The following is an 18231-nucleotide window of genomic DNA, read 5'->3' as shown; positions in this document are numbered from 1 at the left end:
TCAGAACTGTTTATCAAGCATATAGCACGTTTCTTTAGTCCTTTTGGAAGCCTGCTGGAGCTCCTGTCTCTTTTTCCTTTTATTTTTTTAATCATTAGTGGGATCAAGAGCAGTACATGATAGGCCATAGGCCCAGATACAATTAAGCACAAATCTGAAAATAGCCACCAAGCCCACAAGCTGGAAACCTTAGAGGTAGAGTAGGGTGGCTCCAGACCCGCATATGCTGACCCCATGCAGAAGAAAGAAAAACTTTCGCCGTCACCAGGTGCCGATTTGAACTGCTGCCTCTGCTAGTGAAGAACGGTGCGTTTTGGATTTTTTTTTTTTTTTTTATCTCATATAAATCTCACGTTTTCACTCTCCATCACAAATAATTATAGAGTGATGCAGTTATTTCATATAGCATATTTTTTAGAGACTCAATAATTAACAAATATATATATATATAGAGTAAGTACATTTATATCTATTTATTTATATAAAATAATAAAATATTTTCAAAAGTCTATATAACGTGATATTCACTTTTATGATATTATTATATTGTTAATGTATGATAAAATTTGATACGTGATATTTTTTTTCATACCATTATCATGTGGTTAATATATAACGTTTTCTTTCATAATATTATCCTCTTACTAATATATAATATTATTTTTTATAATATTATCTCGTGACATTTTTTATTATATATGAGTTATAGATTATTTAATTTTATTAATATTATAATAATTAGTCATTATTATAAAATAATTTATAATATATTAATATATATTAATTCTATATATTAATTATTTTATTATAAAATATTTATTAAAAAATTTAAGAGATAAAAATAATAAAAATAAAATTTAAAATAATTAATAAAAAAGTTAACATAATACATTACTTTTATATATTAAAATTAAAAAATATATATATATATATCATTATGAGGATTTTAATATATAAAGAGCTTCTTATGCAGGAAAAGAGATAAAAATTTTCTAATCCACTCGTGACTCAAAAAAATAACTTTAATAAAAGAAAAAAAGTGATAGTATATAAGGATAGTATAAATAGTAAACATCAGACACTTTTTAAAAAGAAAAGATAAAGTGATAATATACTAGATAATGAGAACGATATAAACAGTGACCTTTGAATGCTCCAACACACAAACTTTATCAACTTTTAGTTGCTGCGTACAGATAATTTTTTAATTTATATAAATTATTATTATAAAATAATTGTTTTATAATATAATAGTTCCTATTTTTTAATAAAATTTTGTAGTTAACGGTCAGGATTCCACATTGAGAACCCGGGAACGGGCTGCCCGATTTTCTTACTGCATGTGCACGCTTGTGTGATTTTGTCGCTTAACCTCAAAACGACATCATACAAAAACCACTGACGAGATCTCTCGTAAACCCCAGCAAGTGGCAGGAACAATTATACTCCGAAGGAACACTCACCGGTCACGAGGATCGTCTTCGCTATTGAATAAAAATGGCAGGATCAGCTGCGGCCTCCACGGAAGGCAATGGCGGGGAGGAGGTTTCGTTGAAGGATAAGGGTAATGAATTCTTCAAAGCAGGAAACTATCTTAAAGCTGCTGCTCTCTACACTCAGGCCATCAAGCTCGACCCTTCAAATCCCACTCTCTACAGGTAAGTGAACCAAATTAGGTTTTGTTATTTTTTTTTTTTTTACTTTTTGGTCTTGAGTGTTCATCATAATAGAATATTGATTGGTTATTAACAGAGCGATTGATTGTTTCAATTGGGTGTTTTCTTGTTTTGGATTAGCATTCTATTTTTTTCATTTTTTTCTGGGTTAACTCTCATTAGGAATTGTTCGATGCTTTGCACTTGTGGGAAAGTAGTTGGCCTTAGGAGGGATTATTAGGTGCACCCCCTGTCCCACCTTCCTAAAAACAAGAGTAACCGATTTTTTGTATCTAAGGAGCACTATTTTTTAGTGCTCATCCAATAATTAGGCTGGCCTTAGTTATTTCCAACTGTTTGTGCGCGTAACATTGTATCTTTTTGGAAATTAGACATGCCTTAGCATAACTGACGCAAAAGTTTCGGACTTGAATACCTGAGCCAGTAGTTAGGATAAAATGGTATATACGTGTAATGAACTAATACACTTTTCAGAGATCAAACTCAGGCTGTTAAGTGTTTACTAGTTGGCTTTTGTTATTTGGCTCAACTGTTGTATACAATTTTTTTTCTATTTACTATGAGAATCAAAATCATCTGTCTGTAAAATAAAAGCAAATGTGCTACACTATTTATATCTACTTTAACCACAAAAAGTATGTTGAATCAAGGACTGAGTGAAAGTTTCATTTCTGAGGTTAGTTCATCTATAGTATTTCGCAACAGGCATGGAAATTTTAGTTTTCCAGACAGCGGAAAATGGTATAAGAAAGGGTGACCCAATGCACAAAGCATCCTGCACTTGTGGGCTTTGGAGAAGTTTGATGTACGCAGGCTTATCCTTGCGTAGCAGAGAGGCTGCTTCTGGCTCGAACCCGTGAACTCCAAGTCAAAATGGAGTACATTTACCATTGCACTCTACGGTAGAAACTGGTATGACAGATGAAAATACATTGCTGGCTTTGAACTAACTAACCTTAGCAAGTCTGCTTCTCCACGTTAAGTCCCAGGCATTTTAGAGACATGCAATTTACTTTTACTGTTTTTGCTTGATGGCATTGCTGCTACCAATAAAGGTTATGCAATTTTTTAACTACCTATGACAAAAAATGTATATATTTCTGTTAGCTAACAAATGCTGCATAATGTTAATTATTTCACAGCAACCGTGCTGCTGCATTTCTGCAATTGGTTAAGCTTAATAAAGCACTTGCTGATGCTGAGACAACAATCACATTGAACCCCCAATGGGAAAAGGTGAGCAAACGTACATATTCCTTTTTGCATTGGTTTTACTTTATTTTCCTAAGTTTTTCCTTACATATTGTCATTTTGATTACCTCCAGGGTTATTTCAGGAAAGGGTGTGTATTAGAGGCCATGGAACGGTATGAGGATGTATGTCTGAATATCTTATTCTCTTCTCATAATATTTGGTTGCTTTCTGTGCTAGAACAAATAAGTATGGTTTAGTTATGCTGACATTTTTTGCTGTTAATATAAATACAGGCCTTGGCTGCTTTCCAAACATCTTTACAGTACAATCCACTTAGCACTGAGGTATCAAGAAAGATTAAGAGGATATCCCAGTTGGCAAAAGAGAAAAAACGAGTTGAAGAAGTGGAGAGCAAAAGATACAATGTTGACATGGCGAAGCACTTGGATACATTGAAATCTGAAATGGTGCGTGCCTAAGCAAAGAACCATGATTCATGCTCTTTTACATTGTAACAAGATGATACATTGAAATCTGAAATGGTGCGTGCCTAAGCAAAGAACCATGATTCATGCTCTTTTACATTGTAACAAGATGTGTATGAACATAAGATGCATTTTTGGGAGTGGCTCCTTTCTTTTCTTCTTCTTCTTCTTCTTCTTCTTTTCTTTTTAACTGTAATGTTCAACATGCTCTCTTAAATCTGGATGTCTCTATCTAGTATCTTTGTCTTTCCCCATCATAAAGAAGGTTAATTACCTGAACTATGTGAGGTTGATTTCTGTTTAATATCTCAGTGGGCATGGATTAATTTGGCTGTTTTCTTCTGCAGTCTGAAAAGATTGGATCTGAAGAATGTTGGAAAGAAATGTTCTCTTTCCTTGTTGAGACAATGGAGAAAGCTGTAAAATCATGGCATGAAACTTCCAAAGTTGATCCTAGGGTCTACTTTCTTCTCGATAAGGAAAAGACAGAGACGGATAAATATGCTCCAGTTGTCAATATTGATAAGGTATTTGCTCTTAAAGTGTGTGAGTTACAATGAACATGTTCATTCTTTTGCATCTTGTCTTCAATGTTTTATATATTAAAAAATTTCTAGCTGGTTTTTTATTATAATCTATGTCTTCCTTGTTTTCTCAGGCCTTTGAATCGCCCCATACACACAGCAGTTGTGTCACATTTCTTAGACAGTATGCTGAGGAGTCTTTCTCACAAGCAGCTTGCTTAGTTGTGCCTAAAAGTATCATATCTTACCCACAGGTAATGTTTGACTTCTACGTATATATAGGTGCTAGGTCTTCTTGAGAAGACAAGTCCCATAATTTTTTATGGGCACAAGATGCACACACACACAGAGACATATTGAGAGGAAGAGAGAACTTGTTAGCAGATTTGTTGGCAAGGTCTGTTAGTAGTCTTACTGTAGGAGTGTAGGCGTGAATTCAACCAGGGCCTTGGTCTCTCAGTCTTCACCTGCTAACAAAATTATTGGTCTGTCGGAAATTGATTGCCCTTAAGTTTTAGAGTTTGTAAAATAGTCATCTCCATTTGTTTACTGTTGAAAATTTGATGAAAGATTGGATTGACAACAAATGCGGATCTTCTAGTGGGTTTGCTTTGAAATCCTTGATGCTCTAGCTATGAGGTTTAGCAGTTGTTTTTGTGAGGAGAAGGAACTTTGTTGGTACTGCTTCCACTGAGTGTTACTTTCTTTTGTCTTGCCACATGTTGTACTTTCATGGTTTCATGGTATTATATGATAATATCTGTCTGTCCTGGGTTTGTAAAGATCCTTGATTTCACATAAGAGCGGTATTTGGCACAGTTGAATGGATCTTCATGAAATCAGGAGGAAATTGCTTCAGTCTTCCTTTAGTGGTAAACGAGCATAATTACTCACGCTATGCAGCGGATTCACACTATTTTTCAACAATTAAAATTTCAGCTCTCTTATCATTAAATTAAAACTTATATAATTGAATTTTTAATTTTAACTCAATGTACCTTATTATAAGTAACTCCGCCTAAGTAGTTTGCGCTTAGCCGGTCCCAAGCCCGGATAAAGGAGGAGGGTTGCGGTAGGTGACAACCAGCGTAAAAATTCCGTCACACCCTATGATATGGATTCAAATGATATAAACGTTGGGGCGTCCTCTACTAACGGTGTAGTGATAAATATGCAAGGGTGTAGGCGTTCACCGCCGGGTGTGGTGTTAAGTGAGCAAGGGTTCCCACATCATGGACGTGTGTGGGTAAAGAAGTTAGTCCATAGGACAGATAATAGAACAAATAGTGGAACAGAACACAAGATAGACATAGAAAATAATAGAAAATATCATAGAAGGAAACCAATTAGGAAGGAGCAGGATAGGAGGAGGATCAGGGTTGGTACTTGGAATGTTGGATCACTTACAGGAAAATTAATGGAGCTTGTGGATACCTTGGAAAGGAGAAGGGTGAATATTGCTTGCATTCAGGAGACTAAATGGGTAGGAGAGAAAAGTAAGGAAATGGGTAATTCAGGTACAAATTGTGGTTTAAAGGAGAGAAACAAGAACTGAGTGGGTATAATCATAGACAGGACATTAAAAGGAAAAGAGTAAGAGATAGAATTATACTAGTAAAGCTAGTACTAAAAGGAGAAACAATAAATGTAGTTATTGCTTATGCCCTACAAATAGGTAAACAAAGGTTTTGGAAAGATATGGATGATCTAATACAAAGTATACCGAATGAAGAGAATGTTCTCATTGATGGAGATTTGAATGGACACGTAAGAAGTGATAGGCAAGGTTATGAAAATATTTATGGAGATTTTAGTTTTGATAGCCGAAATAAGGAGGGGAAAAGCATCCTGGATTTTGCCATGGTGTACGACCTAATAGTAGCAAATACCTATTTTATAAAAAGGGAGTCGTATTTAGTGACTTTAAAAAATAGACAACATAGAAGCCAAATTGACTTTCTCTTAACCAGGAAGACAAATAGGGCTCTATGCAAGGATTACAAGGTTATTTCGGGAGAGGCTTTAACAAGTCAACATAGGTTGGTGGTCTTGGATGTCAAGTTTAGGAACAATTCAAGTAAGGTCAGAAGAAATAGTGTAGCTCGAACAAAGTGGTGGGAGTTCAAAGGAGTAAAGCAAGTGAAGTTCAAAAATGAGCTTCTTGAGTCCGAAGTATGGAAGTTAGATATGGAGGCCAATGATATGTGGATACAGATGGCATCAAAGATTATAGAAGTAGATAGAAAAGTACTTGGGAGTCTAAGGACATGGACCACCCTCAAAAGAGAGATGGTGGTGGAATGAGGAAGTACAAAAGGCAGTGAAGAGAAAAAGGAAATGGTATAAGAAATTACCTAAATGTGATAATAATGAGGCATATGAACAGTACAAGATAGCAAAGAAAGAGGCAAAAAAGGCAGTTAGCCAAGCAAGAGCACAGGCCTTTGAAAAGTTATATGAGAAACTTGGAACTAAAGAAGGGGAGAAAGATATTTATAGATTAGCAAGGAGGAGAGAAAAGAAATATCAAGATCTTAATCAAGTTAGGGGCATTAAGGATAAAGAAGGAAAAATGTTAGTGAAAGATGAAGACATTAAAAAAAGATGGAGAAATTATTTTAATGATCTCTTTAATAATAGTCAAACTGGTAATAACGTGAATATAGATTATAGCATAATAGAAAAGAATGTGAATTAAACTAGAAGGATTAGATCTTTAGAAGTAAAGGAAGCACTTAAGAGAATGAAAGTGGGTAAAGCCTGTGGACCCGATGAAATACCAATTTAAGTGTGGAAGTATTTGGGAGATATGGGAGTGGCATGGTTAACAAAATTATTTAAAAATATTCTAAACTAAAAGAAAATGAATTATTAATGGAGGAAGTGTATTTTAGTAAATATTTTTAAAAATAAGGGAGACATACAGAGTTGCTCAAACTATAGGGGAATTAAACTCATGAGCCATACTATGAAGTTGTGGGAGAGAGTTGTGGAGCATCGACTACGTCATGATACTTCTATCTCTCTCAATCAATTTGGTTTCATGCTCGGTCGTTCAACTATGAAAGCGATTTTTCTCATTAGAAGCTTAATGGAGAAATATAGAGATGGGAAGAAAGATCTACACATGGTTTTATTGATTTGGAGAAGGCTTATGATAGTGTTCCAAGAGAGGTCTTATGGAATGCGTTAGAACAAAGAGGGTATCTATTAGGTACATACAAGTATTGAAAGATATGTATGAAGGAACAACTACTATACAAGAGATTTTCCGATCTCAATTGGATTACACCAAGGATCACCATAAGCCCTTACCTTTTTACATTAGTTTTAGATGAACTGAAACATATACAAGAGAGTATTCCTTGGTGCATGATGTTTGCGGATGATATTGTTCGATAGATGAGACACGAGAAGAAGTCAATAGGAAGCTAGAACTTTGGAGAAGTAATCTAGAGTTAAAGGGTTTTAAGTTAAGTAGAACGAAAACAGAATACATGCATTGCAAGTTCAGTGAAAGCCAAACTGGTGATAGGGAAGGAGTTAGTTTGAATGGAGTGGCACTCCCAAAGTAATCACTTTAAATATCTAGGCTCCCTTCAAGTAGATGGGGGATGTGAGGAGGATGTTAGTCATAGGATTAAAGCCGGATGGTTGAAGTGGAGACGTGCCACGGGAGTTTTATGTGATCGTAAGATTCCCAATAAATTAAAAGGAAAATTTTACCGTCTGACCATACGGCCACTATGCTATATGGTAGTGAGTGTTGGGCCTTTAAAGAGTCGTATGCATCTAAGATAAGAGTTGCAGAGATGAGAATGTTAAGGTGGATGAGTGGCCATACTAGACTAGATAAAGTCCGTAATGAAAGTATTAGAGAAAAGGTAGGAGTGGTGCCAATTGAAGATAAGTTGAGAGAAGGGAGATTGAGGTGGTTTGGTCATGTGAAGCGTAGACATACGGAGGCTCCAGTTAGACAAGTAGAGCATATTAGGCTAGAGGATAGAAAGAAAAAAAGGGGTAGACCTAAATTGACTTGGAGGAGAGTAGTACAGCATGACTTAGAAGCATTACACATTTCTGAGGATTTAACCCAAAATCGTTCAGAGTGGAAAAAGCGAATCCATATAGCCGACCCCAAATTTTTGGGATAAAGGCTTAGTTGAGTTGAGTTGAGTTGAGTTGTACCTTATTATAAGTCAATTTTGAATGTTTAAGATTTGATTCTTTGTTATTAATATACTACTATTATGCTTCAATGTGTTTTTCTTTTTCTAAGTTTTTCCTCTAATTAATTATGTGATATTTTTAGTTCAAATGTTAGGGACATATTCTCTGTATCTAAAAGAAAAAAATATTTAAGAAAATATTCCAATTTAATTTATATTAGAAATGTCAAAAATATTTTATTCAAAGGCCAATTTATTTATTAATTTGTTGAAGAAATTCACCTATTAAATATGTAACTAAAATAAATTATTTAATTATAGAAGTTAAATAATAAAATATTTCATATTAAATAAATAGCGAAAGACAACAAAGAATAAGAGTGAAGTGTGAAAAATGAGAGTGAGATTTCAAAAAAAAAAAAAAAACCAAAAAAAGTGAAGTAATTAATAGAGGTAAAATGGTAGAGATGTAATTAAGAGGGAATAGAGACAGAGAGTGGTGAAAGTGCCTCTTATTTTAGTATTTTCTGTATGATATAAGTTGCAAAGAAAGAAGAAATGGCATCACTTTGTATAAGGTAGATAATAAGGGTAAAATATTATTTTATTGTTCTTAGGAAAGTAAAAGATAATATTTAATTTAAGGGTTATTAAACTTGTTTTGATATAATATTAAATTTATAATAATCGCATTTTTAATTATATATATATATATTTATATATATATTCTTTAAAATAAAAAAAATTAACTATAATTTTATAAACTCTACAATTTTATAAATATTATTTTTATTATAGTTAGTTAGCTTATAAATAGCTTTAATTTCAATTTTGATTATTGAAGAAATTTATAAATAATATTTAAAACTAAAATGAAATTATTAAAATTAAAACAATGAGACAAAATTGCAAAAGAAATCAAATAAACTTCTTTTTCTTACTATTTGGTCTATTTTATATATATATATAATTTTTTTAATTTCAGTGTGAATTATTAACCTTTAACTGAAAAAATGGAAGTGGACTTTTATTATCATTTTAAACTAATATAAAAAAGAAAAACTGATAATAGAAAAAAAAAAAAGAAAGTAAAAAAAAAACGCTTGTCCATCATCTGATCGTCATTTCTAGTCTAGTCTAGAAAATTGATGGTGAAAGTGTAGATGTAATTAAGAAAAAAAAATGTATAAGCTTTGATACTTACTAATTGAACAAAAGATACATAGGGGCAAAGCCATATTTTCATTGTTCTAACAATAGATATATAGGCGCAAAGGAGTACTTTGACTGTTCTTAAGAACAGTGAAAGTGTGCTCTCTTTTAGATATATATAATAATTTGGAAAACCCAACTATTAATGTATTTTGTAGGACATGTAACTATAAGTGTCATTCTCTCTAATCAACCATTTTAAAATGATGAACAAACATTATAAGTAGTATAAATAATTTAATGGCTTTGAGACTAAAAGTGGTCCTGAGTTATAATTAAGTTGCATATCATTGATCAGTCTTCTGATTAAGGCTGTTTATATTGTGAGTTGACATATGATTTGTGGTCTGGTTAAGGTACTGCCTGAGCTGGTTGCTGTTATGTAGAGTAGTTATTGGGACGCAATGACTGAAAAATCTAGGGTAGCGGGTTTTAGTCAGTTTTGATATGCTTATGCTCAACATCAGCAATTTCTTATTGATTGCATGCATTTTGCAGGTGTGGAAAGGTCAAGGATCAAGGAAATGGAAGCATGGGCAACATGATGGTTTCTTTGTACAATTGGAGTGCCCTTTCTTTCGAAAATTATGGTTTATTCCTAGTACCAGTGAGAAGGGTCAAACACTATGCAGGTTCTCTCTCTCTCTCTCTCTCTCTCTCTCTCTCTCTCTCTCTCTCTTGCTAGCTTTTTCCTTCAATTTCTCCCTGCTTATGTGTGTGCATGCATTCTTATCCGTTAGGAAAGCATTGGTTATATTAAATAAAGATGCATGTATTATAGATGGCTAAATAGGGTATAAATGATAGACTGCATATCAGCTGTGGTACTCAGCATGTGTGGTTGCTGTAATTGCATAAAAGTCAAATGAAGAAATAAATACTAGTTTATAATTGGCAAAATTATTCTAGTTTTTATTGTTAACATATATTATGAAGGTGTATTTTGCTGTAGCAAATAGATATTTTTTTGTTTCAAACTCTATAATTCTTCATTAATTGGCAATTGGCTTATACTTTAAGGAGTTTCGCTTCTAAAGAAACTCAAGCAATTTACTTATTCCATTCATTTGTTATCATGTCGATGGTTAATGTATATGCAGAACTTCGCATTCTGAATGATCATCTCATAACACAATCACAGTGTTTTTCTTTTCTATTATACTCAATTCTTCATGCCTTTATGCAGGGATCCAGAGCCTCTAGACATTAGCGCACATGAAGTGCTTCCACGCTTGTTCAAAGAGAAGCTGGCCAACTCTTAGTGAATCCACACATCTTTTATATGGTATCTACCCGAGGAAATAGAATGTGCATTTCGATGGGAGGGTTGCATACGAAGAAGACAAACCAGGCTTGTGTTGACTTGTCTATGATATCAGAGCTCCTGGTTAGATGTAAGCACTTTCAAGAAGGTGCTTTTTGTTAGCCAAAGTGTGCATGTATTCTTTTTCTTTTTCTTTTTATTATTATTATTATTATTATTATTATTATTATTATTATTTTACATCTATTGGTATTATGCAGGTTGTTTAAGTTATTGCATTTTCTTTTTGTATGATTTGCTTTTCCTGTCTTGTATTGGCTAGGAGGGCTTCGGTTTGGCCCCTATGTTGAGTAGGTTATTCCCCATCCCAATTATAGAATGCTAGCATCTGTATTTCTGAAGCATACAGCAGCTTGATGTACAACGCAACCATTGGCTTGTGATTTTTTGGAATTGCAACATACTTTTTGGAGGGTGCTGAAGATAATTCTGGGTCTATTTTGCTTAATAATTGCTGATAACATTAGTACGAAAAATGATTCAGAAGTTAAATTCTAAACATGTCATACATTAAATATAGTCAAATTGAAGAAGGTACCATCAGATTAGAATCAAACAGAGACAAATGCTCATCAGGTAGGAGATAATTTTTAGAGTAGTGTCTAGGTCTTTTTGTGTTGTGATTGAATTTGGAAATAAATACGTAAGTTTCATTATTAAGAGGTTTTGACAGTTGCTTATAGAGTTGATTTATATGTGTTTGCTATTTTCTTTGATGGTAAGAGGCACAAAAGTATGAACGGGCAAATCTCTTCAGTTTCTTGTCCTGAAACTGACAGAACTTCCAAGAACCATGATGTAGCGATTGTTTTGATTACAAATGATGGTCAAACATATGCAGATGGAAATTGAGAATTATTTCATAGTTCAATGAATCGGCCCATGTCTTTTATCATTTCTACAAAGTCAAATGTGGAAGGTATACTGAAGTGGAGCCAACCCATCTCCATCTAGTACTTTTTTTTTTTTATTTTTTATGTCTTCGTTTTTTCAAAAATTTTGAGAGATTATTTTCTTCATTTTATCATCATTGAGTTCGTTTGTTTCTGTTGAAAATTAAAAATGCTACTTGTGGAGTGTGGACTACAAACAATAGAAAATGTGGAAGGAATCCATCTCCATCGTGTGCTCATTTTTGTTTATGTCGTCGTTTTAAAAAAAAAATAAAAAAAAAATTATGAGAAATTATTTTCTTCAATTTATCATCATTGAGGTCGTTTGTTTCTATAGACAACTAAAATTGTTATTTGTGGACTACAAACAGAATGTCAATGGCGAAACTAAGGGTTCATTTTGCTCCCGAATTTCGTTGTAGTTTTTTTTTTTTTTTTTTTTGAAGACTAGTGGTAGCATTTAATTAAATATAAAAGATAAAAGTTGGACTATTATATTCTGAAATTGGTAATACAGAACATAAAAGGGAGAGAGACGATGATAACTGCTATTGTTAAATTATATTTTAGTATTTAATATTGTTAGAATTATGACTGAAAATTTTAGTGGAATTTAGAAATTTGAGTGAGAGAAATATATAATTTTCTATATTATGTAAAACTTGTAGTCTTATTCTTAAATTGTGTGAAATTTCTAATTATATTAGAAGTAAGAGAATACTATAAATAAAAAAAAATAGAAATGTTATTTGATTTTGCTCATTTAAGTAGTGGCTTTGTCTATAAAAAGAGTAGCTTTATCAATGGAAAGAGGCTTTCGCATTGCAGAGCAGGGCTTAGATAGTTATTGAGGAGTGACTTTGCTCATTGATGAAGGGCTTTTGCCATTATAATTCTATGGAGAGAAAGAGGTTTCAGCTAAAAATGGAAAAAATGACATAATCCGAGAGAAAGATATTATTTTTAGAGGAGACTGAGAGAACTAATTAATATACTTACTCTGAAAAGCAGTTATATGATTTTTTTATGTGTAATTGGATTGATGGGTAGTACGACTTAGAGCTCATAATTGATTATTTATTATTAATTGTGGAAGATGACATGTTCATTGACGTAATCATAGGAGGGTGAATCACTTAAATATTAGTATTTTATGTGTTTATTTTATTTTTTTGTAGTTTATACACTTACATGATGTATAATAAATATTTTATAAATGTAATAAATAAGTTTTTATATTATTAATGTTTTAATTATTGAATATTTTATTTAAAATTTTAATAAAATTTTTTGAAAGGAAAAATATAAAGATGGAGGGATAGGAGAGAATAGTGGAAATATAAATTAAGAATATAAAGGAAGAATAATTAAGATAAAACTTTTTATCAATTTGAGAACTAAATTGTAAAAAACCAAAATTTTTATTTAGTTTTTAAGTAGGCTCGTGTAACACCAATTAAATATTATGTTAAATTAACTCAATTTATCAATTTCCGAATCTAATTAATCCAATTTTTATATTTTTTTTACTTAATTCTGCGCTACTCCAATTTAAAGGGTCAAACTGAACTTTTGTGCGAAAACAAAACATGATTTTGGATTTGGTGCTGTTCATCTAAGACATTGTCATACATGGAAACCACCAAGAAATGAACCACTCAACTCTATATTATATTTCATGCATGAAATTACAAATGTTGATTCAGAGGGACCTTGTTTGCACCCCAAAACATCATCTTATGTTCCACTTGTGTGGTTCAGTCATATGGATTAGGTGGAATGCTGCTTCACTCGAGGCAAAACATCATCACCATTTAGCTGTGGTTGGACCCAGTAAGCATCAACTTAAACTTGCTACTCCTTTCTTCCATTTTACTATCACACATTTTCTTGTGCATCAAATTCTTGAACTGAAGCTTTATTCGATTTACAGGTATGTAGCATGAAGTTGCATGATGATACAGCCTCTCCCACTGTAAGATAGATCCATTCCTGACCCACTGTTTCAATGAACTTCGATTTTTCCAGCTTCTTAACCACCTCACTTCGTGGGTTTGCCAGTACCAGCTGCGTTAATAAGCACACGAGTGAGGTTGCAGAGAAACAATGAAAATGGAAGGTTATTTATTTATTTATTTATACCTTGAGACATTTTCTGTCAATGTTCTTCTTAACTTCTTCGAGCATGCTGATCCCACTTGTATCTATGCTGCCAATAGCTGTGAATCAAAACATGAGGGATAATCATTAACTTACACATTTATCTATATATAATTTTTGCTAAAATAAAATGTTCCAAGAATTAAGATACCTACCACTCATATCTAGTATCACATATTGTAAAGTGGGTCCTCCTGTAGATTTGAGCCTGTCTTCCTCCTCATTAATCCATCTTGAAATCCTAAAATAAAAGAAAGAAGCCAATATGATGCAGGTTTCTTTTTGGAGTTTCTAAAATTCAGTATCTTGTTTCGCATACCGTTCCCTCAAGTAGTTTGCATTGGCAAAGTAGATGGGTGCATCAATCTGAAGAATGAGAATTCCAGGAACACTGTTAGCTGTCGGGTATTGATCCATACTTCTGTAAATCATGGAATTGGGAATGTTGCCTAGCAGGAAAGTCCTTGGCCTTGCTACAAACAGGAGCATCCTTAGCAAGGAAATTGTGACCTGCATTCGAAATTCTGGCTATATCAGTAATGTTCAACTTAATTATTTGTCTTTCTGATATGAAAGGTGTGGATGAGTTCCTTACAGCAATAATTAGGCCAATTTCGACGCTTCCAAATACGACGCCAATGTAGGCACCAATGCAAACAAAGAAGTCGAACTTGTCGACTTTCCAGAGGTGAATAGCAGCTTCGTAGTCAATTAGGCCGAGCATGGCAGAGATTATAATCGAGGAAAGCACCACCAGGGGAGTGTAATGGAACAATGGCGTTAGAAATAACAATGTAATCATCACAGCTGTTGCCATGACTATGTTAGACACTGCAGTCTTGCAACCTGCATTGAAGTTCACTGCTGTTCGCGAGAATGGTCCTGGATCAAGGTTAAGATTAAGTGTTAATTACCAAAGATCCATTTTTATAAAAGCCCAAGAGTTAGAGCTTGTGTTAAATTAATCCAATGGGTTTGGGCCTCGAGCACTACACAGCACCTGTGGTTAGGTAACAGGAAGTGCATGAGCCTGCAATATTCATCATCCCAAAAGCGATCATCTCTTTGTTTCCATCAATGTGATAGTTCTTGAACATGGCAAAGCTCCTTCCGACAGCTACTCCTTCCTGTATACCCATCACACCCACCTCTGTGTTAATCTTTTTTTTTTTGGGTAGTTACAAGATATAAATTACTGCCATTTAATTACGATATTCTTAATTTTTAAATTAAAATTCCTGATAATTTTTGTGCCTGTATACGTACCATACCATAAACATGTAGATTCTTACAATAAACTAGAGTAGAATTTCACAACTCTTATTGGCTTCCTATAATATATGATTAATTGGGGCGTCCATAAAACATGATGACGTCAAGAGTGTATATATTGGGGAGCATGTGAGTGAAGTATGATGTAAGAATTAAAAGACTTACAGCAAGAGCTATAACACCAGTTATGATTCCAGTTTTAATAGCTGTCATCAGATGTGGAGACCCAAAAGCCAAGTCAGATACAGATGGTGGATTCAGCCCTTTCTTGAGGTGCCCAATCTGGGGATAACAACAAATGATCAGAAATTAATTAACGTATAATCTAAATTCAATGTCATTATAGAAACTTAATTAGCTGGATGAAAACAATGCAATGCTTCATCTTACGCACAGTAGCCCTAATTGACAGCAACATATATAATTGTGTGGTGTAATAGTGTTTTTAAAAAAAAAAAAATTATTTTCAGTTTTATACTCACCACTTGAACACCATGTTTCTCAGCGTGGGTCAGGTAAACAAGGACACTTCCTAGGACAACAGACGTCAGGGGTGCCATAGCATTTATCCAGAAGAAGCATGGCTTTCTCTTGCTCTGTTTATCACCACCAAGAATATTCATGTTTCAAAAAAAAAAAAAAAAATCAGAAGACTACATCGATCTCATATCAGGAACGACAAAACCATTGTTTTATTATTTTTTTTTTCCCTCAATTCGTAATTATTACGTTTTTCAGATAATATGTTGTTGTTCATCAACTCGCGAATTCGCATATATCATCTAATTAGCCATATTATGATGTTTAATTACTTTGAATTAAAGAAATATGAATAGCAACCATCACCTGTACATATGATGTCAGGCTTTATTGGACAGATAGTCACTTCAAATTGAAGTTGGACTCTGCAAAAGCTCAGTTTAATCACGATATCAAGGACCGATGGCTGCCGTTTCTTTATGAGACATTTTTCAGTTGCCATTTTGATCGGTGTATGTTAAATTTGAGCAACAAAAACCTATATGCCTTTCTGTTTTTTCTTCTTTTAGCCATTGGGAGTCAGAAAGGAGAAATTATTGAGTGTATGTATGAATCTACACTTTCACTTACATTATTATGGATTTTATATTTTTAAAATTTCAGAATTAATTATTTTTTAAATATTTGATGCGTTATATTTTAATACATCAAATGTATTTTATAATTTATCTAAATAAAAAAATATAAAAATACACCTCTTTATAATTTTGTGTATTTATATTTATTTAGATATTATATATGTATATTAAAATAAAAATCTTTATATTATTTGAAAAATCTGTACATTTGGTGGGTGGCATTTGCATCATTAGTATTTACAAGAAATTAGAAATTCTTGTTTTAGCATTATAAAAGTAGCCTTATTTTTAAAGAAACCTGTTCCACAAGTCGCTTACAATTATTGTTGTTGGTGGAGTCATTGAGATATTCTTTAAATTTTGATAGCATTAGGTGGGCAGATGACACGTACGTTTCCTTTTTCCTAAAATGTTTGAATTTCTTCATTAATCGCAAATCACAGTCCAAGCTTGCATTAGAAATGAAAAATGATTTGGATTTACTTACACAGTATCTAGTAAGAAGTAGGAAGAAAAGAAAACAACAACCCAAGGCTCCACTTTCCCATCTCCACTGCAACCACCAACGCCATAATAATCATCATTATTATAAGATTAGCTATTTAATTAATTAAGATAAGAATACACAAAAAGCTATACATGTCCACGAAATTAATATGAGAATTAATTACCTGGTGTGTTTGGCTAAGAACAGATCGCATAACTGATACAAGATCAGTCCCTTGAGTGAAATGAACCAACCCAAGAATCCCTTTCAATTGCTGAAGACAGACAACTGTGGCTGCTCCACCCATGAAACCCACTATTGTTGCATGGGACAAGAAGTCCACGATAAACCCTAGTCTGTATTTAATTAAATAAAAACTGTTATAAAAGAAATCCTAACTGTTAATATACTGCATGAAAGCCATTAAAGCAACAAGGAGAATATTTATGATGTAATTTCTGTATTTTCGATTCCTTTAATTGATGCTTGTATACACCATCATGCATTAATTAATAATGTCAAACTGACCTTAATAAGCCGAGAGCAGATTGGAAAACTCCAGCGAAGAAAGTGGCCGTTAAGGCCAACTGAACATAGTGCTTTGGGTCCTCATTAGGGTTAACCTCCTTCCCTAACATGGAAGATATGAGAAGTGACGCCACAGCAACAGTTCCCACAGCCAAATCTCTTGAGCTGCCCAACATGGCATATACTAATGGTGGCACAAAGCTTGAATCTGCATTCGCCAACCCAAAAGTTCACATTTTCAGAACAAAACAAAACAAAAACAGAAACCTGTAGAATAAAATAATTAAACAAAAGTAGCTATACTCACATAGTCCAATTATTGCAGGCAAGTTCGCAAGATTTGCATAACTTATCCCTTGAGGAACTGCGAGGCTGGCAATTGTAATTCCAGCAATAACATCAGCTTTGAAGAAGGCGAAGGTGTAACGTGGAGCCCATTCCAGGATAGGCACAAAGTACTGCAATCCTAAAATGAACTTCCTAGATGCAGACTGGTTCTTGAATTGCCTAAAAGGATCATCGGGGAAAAGAGTCTCCTTGAGACCTGATTTTAGGGACTTGAGAAATGGCTTTGCCGGAGGAATTGCAACAGGATGTGGGCGTTCAAAATCAGCGTTACCCATTAGTTTGACTTCTGGTAAATCAGGATTTCCTATCTTATATTGTTAATTATAAGCTAGAACAGAAATTAATGCTTAAAATTATTTGTGTATAGGAGCTGGCAATGGCAAGAGTGTTGTATTATTTGTGAGGAGCAATGTTACTAGTGGGCAAGGCTCTGTGACATAAAAATTTTGCTTGATTCTAATGAAGTAGCTAGCTAGCTAGGTATGGAGATAAAGCGAAGAGATGGGCAGAACTGGCAAGTATCGATGGCAACTCGATAGTCTTGAGAAGCCAGCTTGCAGCTATATATAAAGACGTGAGTGAGGACTGAGGTCTGAGGAGGTTGGGGGATCCCCAAAATGCTTGTTGGGACCCACACGAAGACACGTGGTATTTCGTCAACATAACCTTGACCTATTAGTTTAATTAGGAATTAGCCTACTTATTTTGCTTCGAATGGTCAGGGCTTGGGTTTATTACAAGACTTTTTGTATATCCAGCCCACCTAAATTAATTAATGAAGGAATCAATATTGCTTGCTGCCTCATCGCCAACATGGCATTTTTAATTAGCACGTGGCGGT

At 33.6% G+C, this 18231-nt stretch overlaps 2 protein-coding genes across 4 annotated transcripts; one reads left to right on the top strand and one right to left on the bottom strand.

The window, feature by feature from the left end:
* The first annotated feature begins 1282 nt into the window (after positions 1 to 1282).
* LOC110632794 (uncharacterized) lies at positions 1283 to 11264 on the top strand. 2 transcript variants are annotated; one of them, XR_002490699.2, is made up of 9 exons: positions 1283 to 1658; positions 2819 to 2912; positions 3002 to 3052; positions 3164 to 3337; positions 3703 to 3882; positions 4014 to 4133; positions 9759 to 9892; positions 10447 to 10654; positions 10847 to 11264. XR_002490699.2 is itself a non-coding variant. In XM_021781125.2 (8 exons), the coding sequence occupies exons 1-8, from the start codon at positions 1498 to 1500 to the stop codon at positions 10520 to 10522; spliced, it is 990 nt and encodes a 329-aa protein (XP_021636817.2). In that variant the 5' UTR covers positions 1283 to 1497; the 3' UTR covers positions 10523 to 11264. The 2 variants fall into 2 exon arrangements, 1 of the variants encoding a protein (XP_021636817.2); XM_021781125.2 differs by having other exon boundaries at positions 10447 to 11264.
* Positions 11265 to 13122: 1858 nt separating this feature from the next.
* On the bottom strand, positions 13123 to 17914 carry LOC110632759 (sulfate transporter 3.1). 2 transcript variants are annotated; one of them, XM_021781084.2, is made up of 12 exons: positions 17350 to 17914; positions 17043 to 17250; positions 16699 to 16870; positions 16515 to 16580; positions 15392 to 15505; positions 15075 to 15191; positions 14638 to 14764; positions 14233 to 14519; positions 13957 to 14147; positions 13793 to 13878; positions 13620 to 13696; positions 13123 to 13544 (listed from the first exon to the last, which is right to left on the bottom strand). In XM_021781084.2, exons 1-12 carry the CDS (start codon positions 17663 to 17665, stop codon positions 13356 to 13358), a joined length of 1950 nt encoding a protein of 649 aa, XP_021636776.1. In that variant the 5' UTR covers positions 17666 to 17914; the 3' UTR covers positions 13123 to 13355. The 2 variants fall into 2 exon arrangements, with proteins under 2 accessions (XP_021636776.1, XP_057992861.1); XM_058136878.1 differs by lacking the exon at positions 16515 to 16580.
* Between the last annotated feature and the right edge of the window lie 317 nt (positions 17915 to 18231).

This window comes from Hevea brasiliensis, chromosome 15 (assembly GCF_030052815.1).
Source record: "Hevea brasiliensis isolate MT/VB/25A 57/8 chromosome 15, ASM3005281v1, whole genome shotgun sequence".
NCBI classification, from domain to species: Eukaryota; Viridiplantae; Streptophyta; class Magnoliopsida; order Malpighiales; family Euphorbiaceae; genus Hevea; species Hevea brasiliensis.
The sequence above is the reverse complement of the archived record's forward strand: the minus strand, read 5'-3'. Positions and strand labels throughout refer to the sequence as shown.